Source organism: Sinocyclocheilus anshuiensis, unplaced genomic scaffold, assembly GCF_001515605.1.
Source record: "Sinocyclocheilus anshuiensis isolate Anshui unplaced genomic scaffold, SAMN03320099.WGS_v1.1 scaffold461, whole genome shotgun sequence".
NCBI classification, from domain to species: Eukaryota; Metazoa; Chordata; class Actinopteri; order Cypriniformes; family Cyprinidae; genus Sinocyclocheilus; species Sinocyclocheilus anshuiensis.
In genome coordinates, this window is record NW_015541005.1 from 142856 (window position 1) to 159302 (window position 16447).

Below are 16447 nucleotides of genomic sequence, written 5' to 3' on the forward strand. Positions count from 1 at the left end.
GCGGCGCCGTATTGGCCCACTCGGGCCTGGTTCCCCGAGCTAGTGCTCCTCGCGACAGCCCCTCCTTGGCTGATACCTCTGAGGAAGGATCTACTGACTTAGAGACGGGGCACCTTTGGCACCCGCGTCCAGACATTTGGAAACTCCATGTCTGGTCCCTGGATGGGACACGGAGGTTCTAGGTGACCTACCCCAGGAGGTAGTGAACACCATCACTTCGGCAAGAGCACCGTCTACGAGACACGCTTACGCCTTGAAGAGGGTATGCATTGCACCTGCTGCCTTATTATACTCACGCTGTGATCAGCGGCAGCTGGATACAATAATTGCATGCCAATGTGCATTGGCTCGTTTAGTTTACACTCGAAGTAGATTGGTCTATCGAAGCGATATCCCAATTCGTCGGTCACCGACGTGACGTCTCCGTTCCCTCCTTCAGGGAACGAGGGTTACCATACGTAACCGAGACGATCTTATGCTCAGTGGAAAGTACACAACCACATGACTGACAATTAACTTCAAAATATGTCATAATGACAGCCCCATATAAACTTATACAATAAAACTTGTTTAGGCCACATGCTTCATCTTCATGTGAATCATACAAATGAAACCAATAAATTTATAAAACATCTGAAATATGACTTAGCGTAAGTCAGGACACATTACTTACATCCTTAAAATGAACTATATATTTCTGTTACTACTTTATTTGTTAATACTCCAATAGTGACAAGTATATTTTTAAATTTCACTATTAACCATTTGATTTCAAGTTAGGGATTCAAATATCAACTATTCACTTCCATCTAACCCACGTATTAAAATTGTTCCTATTCCAATTTTACGATTAAGGTTTTTGAAGTTTCTAGCAACTATTCCAAAAGATACTAGTATCTATTTCAATACACAAACATATTTACTAGACACAAGTACCTTATGAGACACAGACTCATAGTATGTCATTAATAGTACGGTGTTAATTTTCGTAATATTCTGTTATCGTTTACCTGTAACTTTATTTCCTCCGTGGTACGCGGAAAATAGAAATCAAGTTCTACAGGTTTGAAACAACATGACAGTAATTATGACAGAATTAGGTTGAACTATCTCTTTGAAAAGATCACTTGACTTATATTTTAAAGCAGAAAGATTTATTCAAGTCCGCTGTTATTACATGGGCATGGACAAATATGGATGCTTTATGCAAATGTATGTTTATTATTAGTGAAACCATACTCAACATAGAGCATGAAGACTAGACATATTTCAAAGGTCATAGATGTTTTTCAAAGAACTTGTTCATGTCTATTAGACACATGAAAAAAGAGCATAGAAATACCAGGTTCCCATTACTTCTCTTTCTTTGCACTGAGCAATTTACTTACACAAGCCTGTTTATATTTTCGCAGGACAGGGCAGCTCACTTCTTCTGAACATGCAAAATGTACATTTATTATTGATGAAATTAAATACACATAAGATAAAGACAATAACTGTGCTGTGATTTCGGCTATACTTGCATGTAAAATTAGAGAAGCAACATAATATATGTTTTAACTGAAAGCGCGTTGCTCCTCTCAGCCACTCGCTGAACAATGCAGATGCACAGAGAGCAGTGTGTCTGGACGGTTTTGAATTTGATTGTACGGGTAAAAATTGTCTTGGGCTGGTTTGGGGTCAGTCTGGCGGTTTTCAAACATATAAATTGCATAGGCTAATTGTTTAACAAACAAACCCAAGTATGCATGTACTGCATCCAATCAGTCGTCACAACTTTACTACACACTAGGGATGGGAAGATTCCCCGATTCGCTCGGTGCATTGGCATAAAAAGTTAACGATGCGATGCATCGGTTTAAAAAGTGTGCATCGGATACAAGTTGGCATTTATATCACGATGCATCGTTTCTAACATATTTGCATCGGTAAAAAACGATTTATTTATATATAATTACTAGTGGATGCACTATACACTTTTATTATTTAGAAAGTGACCAATAATCTGTGACCAATATTTTATATGTAGATTGATTTCTCCTCTCTAAACTGTTTCTCAAGCGCGTTCTCTCATCACGCTGCTTCTTGAATAGGAGGAATCTTAGAGAAGCAACATAATATATGTTTTAACTGAAAGCGCGTTGCTCCTCTCAGCCACTCGCTGAACAATGCAGATGCACAGAGAGCAGTGTGTCTGGACGGTTTTGAATTTGATTGTACGGGTAAAAATTGTCTTGGGCTGGTTTGGGGTCAGTCTGGCGGTTTTCAAACATATAAATTGCATAGGCTAATTGTTTAACAAACAAACCCAAGTATGCATGTACTGCATCCAATCAGTCGTCACAACTTTACTACACACTAGGGATGGGAAGATTCCCCGATTCGCTCGGTGCATTGGCATAAAAAGTTAACGATGCGATGCATCGGTTTAAAAAGTGTGTATCGGCTAGAAGTCGATATAATTACTAGTGGATGCACTATACTTTTATTATTTAGAAAGTGACTAATAATCTGTGACCAATATTTTATATGTAGATTGATTTCTCCTCTCTAAACGGTTTCTCAAGTGCGTTCTCTCATCACTGCTGCTGCGTGATTGTGACGCATCACAACACTACGGAGACCCGAGGAAAAACTGGGATTAAAGTCCAAAACCTGACTTGAAATAACCTAACAATTCCATTAATGACTAATTAAATTCACACAATCTCACTAATTTGTGCACGCTTATTCTTAAGCAGCCCTTAATGTCGATCATGGATCAAATCGATACACCATGGCAAACAGCGAATATATCAGTGCATATTTAATGCATTTGAGACGTTGTGTTTTCCTCACTGCATAACTGACATGTCACAGGTATATTTTTCATCTGTAAATGTTAGAAAGTCATACAAACATATTCATTTTGCTGTCAGGAGTGGGCGAGGAACGCGAGAGCAACGATCGCTACAGCGTGCTAAACAGACTGAGCGCAATCGAATAGAAGCACAATAATTATATAAATATACATTTTGCTAAAATAAAACTGTTTTTGGACATTAAATGTGTCTTTTGTAGAATTTTAAACCTACATATAAAGTGTATTTTTATGATAGCATTTATTTTCATTTTTAATTCAGTGATTTTAACTTTTAATTTAGTTATTTTAATGCTTTAAAGTGCAATTTTAGATTGTAATGTTCTAATGTTCTGCTATTTGTTCTGCAAACTATAAAAGGTACATCTGTAATACAACCAAAGAGAAAGGCTGCATGGCTAGAAACTAAAAAAAAGGCAAATAATAGTATGTGAGAGAGTAGTAATATCATTGGATTGCTATTGGTCAGTAGAGGAGCTCACCTTAGTCTGACAGTTAGCCTGCTTTAGACCAGGTCAGTTTCCCAGCATAAGTTGCCACAGTGACTAAGCTTGATCTAGGCCTATGTTAAATTTGCTTTATGGAACCAAATCATTTGACAATGAGTCAGACTAACTGAAATAAGCCTGGCTTATTTGGTTAACTTGTTTTATGAAACAGGCCTCGAGGCATTAAAAGTGATCATATTTTCTCCATTGCATCATATTGCATCGAATCGCATTGTGTTGAATCGAATCAAATCGGATCGCACTGCATCGTAGCAGGGGTGAATCGTATCGCATCACATCGGTAGCTGCTTCATATGTATCTTTAATGTATCGTAGGCTATGCAATGCGACGAGTTGCATGTCGGCCTCAGTCATGAGATGCACATCCCTAATAACGTTATGATTCATGAGTGACAAGTTTTTAGCGTGATAAGTTATAACATATCTGATTTTGAATGTAGTATGACTGTAGCCTATATTCAAATAATCACAATGCCAAAATATTTGTTAGAGTGGGACAGTGACTCTCTCAAAACGTGAATTATTGTGGAGTGAGCTGACACGAAGGCTCTATCACTGCAACTCCGAAATCAGAGCACATTTGAATTAATGAATCAAAACCGAAACTATAAATATGCCAGTTTATACGATCCTGTCTTTTATCTTTTAAACGGTCCAGATTGATAAATCCTTGAAAACTGCTAGACTTGATTAGTTTTGACTGTGCAAAGTTCTGTATTATGTTCTACAATATGAACTTAACAAGAGGCTTCCTCTAGTTCTGTGTAAAATTATAGAGCGACACGAAGGTAAGCGCATTACTGTTGTTTTTTTTTTTGTAATTGTCAGATTATAATTCAGTATGTATCAATGAATGACACAGTTTTGACTGTCATGGTGTGTGCATGAACGAGTGTGAAATACCTGCTAATTACGTTGCTTTTTCCTATCACTTATATTGGGCACTTTTTGCATTTAAATTGGATTATTCTGACTGCTGACATTGAAAATGATGCATGTGTTGTTTCGAGGGTATCGGTTAATTTCTTGATTGCTGTTTTGACAGTGTCTGCTTGCAAATTTTATTCATGTCGGTAGCCTAATTCTCTTTAATGTAGGCTATTTGCCCCGATTTGATCCGTTTACATGGGAATGTATCTAACGTTATATTTATATTATTTTGTCGTCATTATTTTGCTTTAAGGAGTTAAAAATTACCCTTATCAACCTTGATTTACATATTCCATCATATTATTTTGACAGTTAAAGTTTTGGGCGGGTTTTTGTGAGCTTTTGGGCTGGAAATCGTCCATCCAATCTGGCAACACTGACAGAGAGAGAAAGAGGTGTGTTGCCTCTTTCTCTCGCTCTCTCTCTCTCTCTCTATATATATATATATATATATATACAGCGGTTAATGTACTTCAATATGAATGAAAGCTTTTCAATAATTCAACAAGGTTTTTCAGTTTTAAATGCGTGCACAAAAGGGTTTCAATTTGACTGCTGACATGCTTGTACCTTCTGGTTGTGAGTTTGATCTGTCGTGTTGCGGTGTTGTGATGAGGTTGGGGGACCACCATAACCACCGCCTGGGGAAGGTCGAACCTCTGGTTGACTCCTTAACTGAAAATGAGTACGATTTATTGACTTTATTAATATTATTTATCTCCTGTACACAAACTCTCAGCTTCATCCACATTTAAAAGCCATGTTTGACAGAATCGGCTCATAGTGTATTGCTAAAATCTTAAATTTGAAATTAAAATCTCCATCACAGTGTCTTACTTTTTGATTTTCTTACATCAACTGTCCCTTGAACAACAAGAGAAATCAGCAGATAAATGAGTCCAAAAAACGTAAAAAGAAAGTTTAATGATTAAGTGTGCCTTCATGGAGATGAAGTATAAACAGTAACCTAGAAGATTAACAGCAAACTGTATTTATTGATTTAAATCTAGAGATTATTTACAGGTGGAGGTGCTCGTGGCTCATTCCCACTTCCGTCCCTAAGGAAGATCTCCCTCTGCTTGGATATGGAGGTGGTCTTGTAGAACTCCACAAGCTTGTTTAGAGAGGTAAACTTCTCCGTCCACAGGTAGTACTGGCACGATTTATCCTTCATAACTTTAAAATGCTGTACATCATACTCGTGTCTGAGCAGACATAAGAGATATAAATAAATGAACGTGAGAAAAATGAAACCTAACTGTTCACACTTATTTGGTGTCATATGACAGACTGATATATAAATATATATAATCTCACTTATAAAAAGCTACGCAGTCATTGAGCAGAAGCTTCTAACTTATTCGAGTTTGATTACCAGCCCTCAGAATGTATTAACGTCCAGCAATTATTAATAAACTGCCATTAACATAAGCTGCACAACCCACTTTCTGCACTAGAGGGAACCCTCTCTCTCTCTCTCTCTCTCTCTGTGCATTCAGTTTGGACCTACTGTACAGGTGATTTATGAGAGGATGGCTGAAACAAATGGACTGTCTGACCGCTGTAATAAGATGGATGTTATTGATGCATTATTGATGGAGTGTTTCCATAGGCCAGATTCAGTGTGTGTGGGCCGAGATGGCTCAGGTGTGAGGCTCTTTCATCCTCATGGCTTAAAAAAGACTGACAAGACAATTTGTGGGATTACAGATGCACAGCATTTTAAGGGTGACCTTCATGTGCTAGCTGAAATACTAACACTAGGCTAACAGGACTGTGACCTTATCTCAATTTTTTGTTTTTATATTTTTTCTTCTGCAGAACACAAAAGAAGATATTTTGAAGAATATTGGTAACCAAATATTTTTGGTTACCACTGACTTCCATTATATTGACGAAAAATGTTGCATAAAACTAAGAAAGTCATACAGGTTTGGAAGGACGTGATGGTGGGTAAATAATGACGGCGAACTATGCCTTTAAGCAAACACACAGGCAAAATCAAAATCAAAATCCTAATACAAATCGACTAATTCTATTCTCTCCTCATTTTTGTTACCTGACTGAGATGGAGAAGTCTCCAGGGGAATTCTGGCTGCCACGGATCAGGAAAGCACCCACCTCTCGGGACATGAGCATCTCCTCAGCCGAGCCACGACCGGCGTTCTCTTTGAACCAGCTGTAGAAAATTTGGAATCCAAATACACTTTTGTGTTAATTTAGGTCTTTTACTCTCTCTCTCTCTTTATCTATTTTACAATAACTCACGATATTAACTACACTCTTAAAAATAAAGGTTCCAAAAGGGTGTTTTTACAGTGATGAAAAATTAGAATTTTTGGTTCCCAAAAGAACCTTTCAGTGAACAGTTCCTAAAAGAACCATATTGAAAAGCATTTTAAAAATCTAAAGAACCTTTTTCGACTATAAAGAACCTTTTCTGCATTTGAAAGGTTCCATGGATGTTCAAGGTTCTTCATAGAACCATTGATGCCAATAAAGAACCTTTATTTTTAAGAGTGTAAATGCTCACAGGTTTTTTTGCATGTGGTAAAAAGCAAACATTAATATCACAAGCATAAGCTCACCTCAGCGTTTGCATGTCAACATAGTTTTTAGGTATGAAGCCCTCATGACCATGTAGCTCTGCCTTGAACCACTCGTCTTGAGATCCCAGGATCTGTTTAGAGCAATATTTGTTCAAATGAATATAAGCCCATTTCTTAAGCCCTCAAAAATGGTAAATCATAATTATGAGATTAAAAAGTCATAATTGTAACATAAAAAATAAAATTATGACTTAAATACAATTTTGACAAAAGGTCTAAATTACGACAAAAAAGGTTTAAATTATGATACAAGTCAAAATGATTACATAAAAAGTCAGTTATGACTTAAAAAGCTGAAATTATGAGATGAGATAATTCATAATTATAACATTAAAAATGACTTTTCATAATTAGGACTTTTATGTTGTAATTTTGACTTTTTAACTCATAATTAGGACTTAGGACTTCTTATCTTACAATTCCAATATTTTATGGTATGCAAGCATGATTTTCATACAATTATTATTATTAAGTATTATTAAATAATTTTTATTTGAATTATTGAAAAGGTTTCAACAGTTTTTTTTTTTTTTTTAATAACTATGCATAGTATATATAGCGCAACTTTCACCCCACTGGCTTGATAGGTCCAACTTTGCACCTACATTTGTGTTTAAAAACCTCTCAAACTTTATGAAGACATCTTGAATGCCTCATTTTCTTATCAGTCATGGAGCATCCCAAGAATTGTATAAACCCATGTTCAGCAAGTATTTTTTTTCTTTCTGCGATGTTTCCAAGAAATATAGCTGGACTTGTCTTATAAATACTTGTTTTTACTGTTGCCTCTGTACACTGTTCCGTTTTTTTGCTAGCATCTGTAACCCTTTTCATGCAGTGGTCAATGCAAATCGTGCACTGAGTGGTCTTTGAAAGCCTTTAGTTTGAGGGCTTCACAACTCTGCAATCAAAGTAAGTGTTTTTTGTGCATTAGAGTACTCTATCGCTCACCTTTAGAATGTCTCCTTTCCGGAAGCTGAGCTCATCTTCTTCTTTGCCATTGAAGTCATACTTTCCTCTGGCCTCCATGGTGAATGAAGGGGAGGGTCTACAAGCTCCCACAAATGGGAGGAGACACAGAAAGATTCGAGGTTGGAGAAACCAGGGTGATAAAATGAAGAAAATGTAGAGTAAATGTGTTAACCTCAGGCTTGTGAAAGACCAGAGAGATCAAAGTCCTGCTGATGTTCTAGCTAAGCAGAAGCATGCAGCTGTGGTTAGCTGGCTAGAGGCAATTGTATGCAACGCAAAAGTGTGACTTTATTAAAGTGGAGTAAGTTGGTTCAAAAAAGGCCACTAAGTACTTTTCATGTTTCAAGTTCTGACCACTCACAAAAAAAGATTTTAATGGGGGAAAAAATAAAGAAATAAATGATTGAATTAACCTATAATTGTGAATGAAGAGGTCACAACTTACTATAATACAATGCCTGTGATCTGAGGACGTTGAGACACTTGTTTAACTGGTTTCAAGAGGCCATCACAGCTCCACCTAAAGAAAAGACAGAGACAGGTGAAAATTAACAAACTAAAATGAATGGAAGACCATAGATGAAGCCTACATGAATATGCCCTACTGTATGTTCCAGGTCTTCTAAAGTCGAACCATACCTTTAGAGTGGCAAACAGACACTCATTATTTACAGATTTTTTTAGGCTTTTTAAGCTTTTCTTGCAGAGAACTAACCCTTTAAGTCTTTCCATCATTAACACAAAACTCCCCCGTTATCTTTGCAATGGGTGCATTGGAGTTATTCTTTAAGACAATGTTTTTAAGCAAGTTGGTTGATGATCATTTTAACCGGATTGGCTGAGAAGTTTAAAGGTCCTCTCTGTTCTCCTCTGAATTGGGCTTTTCAGAGTGAAGAGGAAAGGAAGGGATGCTGGTAATCAGGATAATTTCCAGCAGGATCAGGAGGAAGGAGAGCTGCACAAACAGCAGAGGAGGAAATGCAGATTAAATTATATTTAATTACTACAGTATGATGCATGTCCTTGCCCATCCTCCATTTGAGATGGTGACCGTACAAGAGAAAACACGTGGGTAAACAAGAAATGTGGCTTTGGCTCCCTATAAGAGGAATGTTGCAGAAGTAAACACAAACCTTTAACCCTTTATCAACTTTTAACCCTTAGTTGAACACAGGTTCATCAAGTCTCCTATCTAGGTCATACACTTACTTTGTGGGGCCAAATTTAAAGCCATTATTCACTAAAAATCATCTAATCTGCTGTAGCTCTCTCACACGTAATATGGACTATTGTTCTGGTACTTTTATGGACTTTTTTTTGTTGTCATTTTTGAAACTCAGCAGCCCCAGTCATCATTCATTTTCATTGTATGAAGAACAGTGTGTGAATAGTGTGAATAGTCTGACTTGTCTTCTAAATGGTTTACTAAACTGTTATTTTTGGTGAACTATCCCCTTATGTTTAAATGTATAATAAAATATATTAACAAATGTTTCTTATTTAACAAAGGGGTTCACTTGTAAAGACCAGAGCAACACAAAAAGGTACCAAAATATTAAAAGGACAAATTACATGGAGTAATAAAAATTAGTCTTACAAAGAACCCAACCATAAGCAAAACTGTAAGACATATTGTATATACACTTTAAATCTTCTTATTTTATTTTCCGATATAATTTTCCACTCCCCTCTTTGGCACTTCAAATTAAACAGTCTATTTTCACTTCTGCGCTTTTAAGAAACACCCATTTCACAAATGAAATCAACAACCCAGGCGTTGTTGTGCTGATACGTTTATCTCTTTCATAAAGAGAACATTTTTCTAAATGTTTTCATTCAGTACATTAGGCTCAGGCTCTTTTATCACAAAAGACTATGGACAGTTTGATTCCTCCTAATATGTAGGTTATTTTCTTACAGAACTGATAATGCTAATGATCTGCAGCTAGCATTGTGCGGCATCTCCCTCTTTCTTACCTGTGAATACAGGCATTGAGAACTTTATTCTCTCAAGCATATTATAGCTTTAAATGATTTCAAAGTGTGCTGCTGCATCAGTGTTTGTGATATTATCTCATAGTTCACAAAGGTGTTTTAGCCCCGCGACTGTACCAACAATAAACGAGCTGATGTATGCTTTCTGCATAAAATACTGTCCATTCTTTCAAAGAAATGCATGTGCATCTAATCATGCCTCTTGGAAAAAAAAACTGACTAATTTGTAGTATGTTTGCCCGTTTTTAAGATATTTTGCTTTCGCAAGGATGGGAAAATTCTAGAGGTTTCTGTAACGCTTTGTAATATTCTACTGCTTTCCGGAACATTCCAAAACATTGTGGGACTAGCCATAAAAGACAAAAATCATCAAACTTCTGAAGTTTTGGAAGACTCTCTTTTGGTAACTGTTTATGTTCAACTGATGTTAGCTCAAGTATTATGCATGTACCAAGTAATTTATATGCATGAGTAATAACAGATTAGCTTGCATAATTGTCAACATATTTTTTTTTAGTTTTCATGAGCGCTGTTAATATTGATACAAAAAAGTAAAATTCAGCATGTCAAACTCCATAAAGAAACATTACAAATTAAAAGCGAAACAAAACTTTTATGAAAAATCAGTTAAATCTCATGTAATGTTTTTGACCTTACATTGTACATGCTGTGTTAGCCCATCCAAGTGCTGGTTTGCAGTGTCCTACTCCGACATAACTTACGATGTCATCTATTTCAATTTGTCACCTCTAGATTACACTGAGCCACACTCTGAGACATGGATTTGAAGTCGTCTGATCCCTCCCTTCCTCACCCCTCTGGCCTTGTGAAAAACCATTTCTCAGATGAGCAGCGATTAGACGTGAGAGCTGATCTGTCAGTCATGTTAACGTACTCTGTCAGTTCCACAGTGCTCAGTTATCTTTGCCTAAACTGAGCTCCTGCCATACTGCAGACGGGGACAGAGGAGACCCAATGATGCATGTTCAAAAAGCAACAACTTTACATGAAACGAAGTGCAAACTGAGCAACATATGATAATTGGAAACCTAATTTATTCCCTGACTATAAGTGTTACAGAAACACTGTCTGCTCTCTTTTCAGTGATGCACAATTAGTGAAGTTTGTGAAGAGGAGAGCTGTTCTGTTTTGGTGTTGTGGATTAAACCGACTTAATTTGACTATGAAAAAGAAAGAGATATAATATAATGAATGATACAAAGAGACACAGAATACATTAGACCAAATTAGATTGTTTCTTTGCTACATTAATTAACTAAAGTGAGTTAATATTTCAAAGTTTATCAAAAAGTTCAACAAAAACTTTTTTTTTTATATACAGGGTCCAAAAGTCCATGTTGAAAATAAGATATTCAAAATCTAATTTAAACTTACAAAAACAAAAACATTATGATGTAAAATGAGTATGACATATTCAAGACTCTACACTATTTCTAGCTCATTAATAAAAAAAGTAGATTTGTGAGATTGATCATGTGATTCTGTACACACGGTCAGAATTTTTCCCTTCTATCGAAGCTCAAGATTCTCTTTGGATTGTTCTCAAATCATGTTGGAGAACAAGATCTTCGGGTTTAATTCATGCTGCTATCATTAAAGCAGAAGAGGTACGAACCAGATTCTAAGAAATTTTGAAATTAATTGAAATTAATAGTGAAATTCAAATTTGCAGTTTTTTTGCACTGATATCATCATTCATAATTAAAAATTATTAAATAATCCTTAACACTGTCAGTACTGTTGAACCTGTCACAGTTCATCTGCCCTTCACAGATCTGCACTCCATATCATATTCTGCAAACAGTATGTGTAATAATCTGTAATTATCAAGATAACAAAACTAAAACCATGTGAAGAAATTAATACACCTAAATGCAAATAAAAACTGCATTTTGCAAAAACCTGTTGAAAACTGATCTCCTGTTTTCCCTTAAACTTGAAACACAGGCCTCATGGTTCATGCAAACATGACTAGATCAATACAGGCATTACAAGGAAGAAAGACAGAAAAACAAAAAAGCCATTTAAAGACTGAAAGCTGATTTGACTGCTGTGACAGGGGAAGTTGTTTTATGAATAAACACTGAGCTTTAGTCTCATTCCCTCGATACATGGTCTCTTTGTGTTATGTGCTTTTATGCCGAGGCCCAGTGTTTTCATACCTTAGGAATATATGCTTTGGGGAGGACTGCGCTGATTTACAACTGGACACAGGGTATGTACAAGTAAAACAAAATGAAACAATTTGCACAATTTTGAATGTAATTTAAGAGTTGATATTAGGATAAATTTATATGGGTAGAAATACGGAAATTAGAAACTGCAGTGGAAAAGGGCTTCTGTTGTAGGCTATATGTGACCCTGGAGCACAAAACCAGTCTTAAGTCGCTGGGGAATATTTGTAGTAATAGCCAAAAATACATTGTATGGGTCAAAATTATAGATTTTTCTTTTATGCCAAAAATCATTAGGATATTAAGTAAAGATCATGTTCCATGAAGAGATTTTGTAAATTCCGTACCTAAAACTTAATTTTTGATTAGTAATATGCTTTGCTAAGAACATAATTTGGACAACTTTAAAGATGATTTTTTCAATATTTTGATGTTTTTGCACCCTCAGATTCCAGATTTTCAAATAGTTGTATCTCGGCCAAATATCCCCAAATGTCCTATCCTAACAAACCACACATCAATGGAAAGCTTATTTATTCAGCTTTCAGATGATGTATAAATCTCAATTTAATAAAATTGACCCTTATGACTGGTTTTGTGGTCCAGGGTCACATATATTCTATGAGTTCCACATTCCCTTGTTTGTGTGTGTGTGTATACAGTCAAACCAAAAATTATTCAGACACCAGATATAATTTTGATATCTTTTTACTAGTGGGTGCAGGAGTTAATTTATGTAAGTGAGGATAGCAAAATAAAGTGAACTGTGACATATTATACCCAAAAATTCTTCATACAATGGACTACCAGTAAAATTTGGGATAAAAAAATATTCACTCTTTTACCTGACCATATTTTGCTTAAGTGTTTTTTTCTTTAATTGCTAATGCGAACTTTTTACACCACAGACTGACCAAAATTAAGTATTGCTTGGTAACTGGTTGACCTAAATTGGTATTATCTAATAGTGTATGTAAATTTAACAGCTGAATAATTTTTGGTTGATTGTAATCCATTACATACCTTTCTATCACAGTTATCTGACATTATCAAGATGAATTTGTTCTGACACAGTTTAACTCTGAGTTCTTGTCATATTTATTACCATTTTCTAAACTATAGTGCTGTGATATAATGTGAGAAATGTTGAAGGTGTCTGAATATATTTTTGGTTTGACTGTATGTATGTATGTATGTGTGTGTAGGCTATGTACACCCACTTCTTAAATTATTGAATATTACTGTTTTCCACATAACAGTAGCTAATAGGCTATTACTGCTAGAATAATAGCAAAACTATAAAACAACATAGGCTGCTTAAAATTATGGGGATCACGTAACGACCAAACACTTGTAAACTTTGTATTTTACATCATAACTATATTTGAGCTATTTTTAAAAAGTATTGGACTTTCCTATACTTCTAGAGCTCTTCATTCACTATCCTGACCAACATTAATATTTAATGCTAATTTCATACAGTACGTGCGCACACTCGTCTACGAAACTAATTTTACGCATTTAAACACGTCTCTAGTCTTTCACGTCTTTAAATCAACAATTTAGTATCATGAGAAACATAATGCACTGAGATTCAAGACCAGAAGCGAAACGTTCAAACGAGCATCAGCGTGTCAGCTCTCGCAGTGGGTTGCAACTGTCAAACTTCACACATATATTTTGATCGTTGCAACTTTTAAATAAAACTAGAGGCAATCCAAATGACTTTACCGTTGTCTCGCTGTTTCACTGTCCGGTAACGAAGAAAAGACAAAGCACGTGCAGCAGAAGTCACCGTCTCAAATCACCCAGTAGGCTACTCAACTGCTAGTCCGCTACCTGCATGCCCTGCTTGGCGCACTATGCATGCGCTCACAAGAACGAGCGGAACCTTTGTCTCCGCCCCTTGAAAAAGGCAATGTGATAGCACTGTATCTAGCCCAGGGGTGCCCAAACTCGGTCCTGGAGGGCCGGTGTCCTGCAAAGTTTAGCTCCAACCCCAATTAAACACACCTGAACCAGCGAATCAAGCTCTTATAGGCATACTAGAAACTTACCAGCAGGTGTGTTGAGGCAAGTTGGAGCAAAACTCTGCAGGACACCGGCCCTCCAGGAGCGAGTTTGGGCACCCCTGATCTAGCCCATCACTGTGCGAAATATTCAGTGACTTTCAATGTGGTTGATATTTAAAAAATAAATAAATAAATGAAACTTATTGTCACTAATTTACCGGTGTTGGTGCTCGTCTTGCACAACCCAAATTGTATTTTGGTAGCCTACCACCTTAGCTAAATGACTAAAAGACGTTTTAAACAAAACATTAAGTTTTGTAATATATTTTTGATGTCTAAATATATGATTATCTTGTAATGTAAATTGCATGGTTTCCAAAACGCTTTGAAAACATTTTTAAAACATATAACTGAATGTAGCCTAAATGGAATAGCCTACCCCCAAAGCTATTATTTTGATAACATTTTAAAACATCTATAGGTAGCCTAATATGCAAGTCCCTTTGTCATTTTTTTTTTCTGGTAAAGTTTTAAATAACCCAGTCGACATGCTTGTGTTTGTTTGAGTAATGTCTGCACTTAGAGAGAAGAAACACACAAGTTCTGCACTTCTGCTAGAGTGGCAAAGCATGCGACAGGAAACCCTGAGATCAACTTGCTGGAAGTGTGTGGTTTCTCTCGCTCTCTTTCTCTCTCTAAAACACCATATAAGAATGCTAGTCTGTATTTAAGCATTTTGCAACACCCCAACAAAGTTTTGCATATTCTATATTTCGAGCACATGCAATTTGATAAAGCTGGTTCCTGCTCAAGTTCATGGATGTTCAAGCTTTGATAATATAGTACAGGTCAGGATGTAATGTGCTCAGAGCATATGTGCTTATTGTAGTTGGGTGGGGTTCCCCCTGCGCATACCTGGAGGAATCAGGCCAACACCTCAAGCCACATAAGCATCGGCATGACAAAAAAATGATACCATGTGTTGTTGTTGTTGTTTTTATGTTTTAAGCAAGTTTAGTTTTTAACAAAATGGTAAAAATACAGAGAGACAGACAGAGAAGAAAGAAAGAAATATGAAAAAGAAAGAAAATTGTGACCCCTCATTTCCAAAAACCCACTGAAATTTCTGTTGGTTAATATCCAGGTGGATCTGAGCACCGGTAACTCTGGGTTAGCTCCTTTTCTAACTCCCTTTCTGACAGGTCAGAATGCAGAAGTAAATGGAATTCCGCTGCTGTATCCTGACTGTCTGTTATATAATTATTCTCCAGTACTGTCTATAAACGCATGCCATTATGTGTTGGTCACTCAGCTGGTCATGCTTGGCTTGATGTACAGTAAAGGTCCTAAAATCATCAATTTAGCTAGGATACACAATAGAAAAAAAATCATTTTTGAGGGTCAGATCAGATAGAAATATCTCCTAAAATATTCTTGCTTTTACAGTGTGCATGTGCTGGAGAATTAAATACTAAAGATGCAGATTATAGTACACTGAAAACTGAGTTTTGAGGGTTTGAGTATGAAGTTTATCACTTTTATCAGCACAAGATGTGCTTCTTTACTCTAAGAATGCTCTGATAAAACTAGTCAGAACCTGATTTTTGTTTCTGCACAGTATGAGGTGGAGTCAAGATGGTTGGGAACTTTTAAACCGTTCTCACAACAGACCTTGTTTTGTCAGAAAGGTGATTATTTATGTATCCTGAAATGAATGTTTTACTTTACAATCAGCGGTGTATGAGAAAAGACTGAGAAGTAGCTTTGATACCTGATTGAGATGTTATCTCATTAACACCTCTGACTAATATATCTGGCAGATGGCATCTACAACGGCATCCTGCTTCTTTTTCTTCAGTGGTAACCACAAGCTCGCACCTGAAAGAGAACACACATCTTTATCAGTAATATTGGTTTAGGGGTAATATTTTGTGCAAGGGAGGGACATATAATGACTGCGTGATTTTGTGCCTTTGGCCGCATCAGACAGTTGTCTCCACACTCCAGTGTGCTTATACATGAGAATAATACCAGTTTTGCTCAAACTGTGTTTCTTGTTGGTTGTTTGATGTCATTTCAGAAGCACAGCCAGATCCAGATCAGCCAGATCAAAACTTCACAACATTACTTTTCATTAGACGTAGATGATTGTATGGACTTGTGTAGACTAGATGTCTTTTGACTGTACAGTATGTACCAAACTTATATTTATAACTATGTAATATAATTTAAATCACTATTTTATCCTAAATTAATCCTAATGAATTATATAATGTAACCTAATCAGTGTACTGTATATGTAGTGCATTTGCAATGCTGTTTACAAACCGTCATGCTCTAAGCCACACAGAGGCAAGTTATCTGA

General features: G+C 36.3%; 1 protein-coding gene across 1 annotated transcript in view; it reads right to left on the bottom strand.

Annotated features, from left to right (window-relative positions):
* Positions 1–14034, bottom strand: part of LOC107690235 (GRB2-related adaptor protein 2-like) — a 16249-nt gene extending 2215 nt beyond the window's left edge. Inside the window, exons 1-7 of the mRNA XM_016488490.1 lie at positions 13802–14034; positions 8326–8400; positions 7860–7966; positions 6888–6979; positions 6359–6478; positions 5321–5504; positions 4870–4974 (exon numbers count right to left, since the gene is read on the bottom strand). Of these exons, the coding sequence (XP_016343976.1) occupies positions 4870–4974; positions 5321–5504; positions 6359–6478; positions 6888–6979; positions 7860–7937 (579 nt within the window). The 5' untranslated portion in view covers positions 7938–7966; positions 8326–8400; positions 13802–14034. The remainder of the gene's footprint in view (positions 1–4869; positions 4975–5320; positions 5505–6358; positions 6479–6887; positions 6980–7859; positions 7967–8325; positions 8401–13801) is intronic.
* Positions 14035–16447: the final 2413 nt, after the last annotated feature.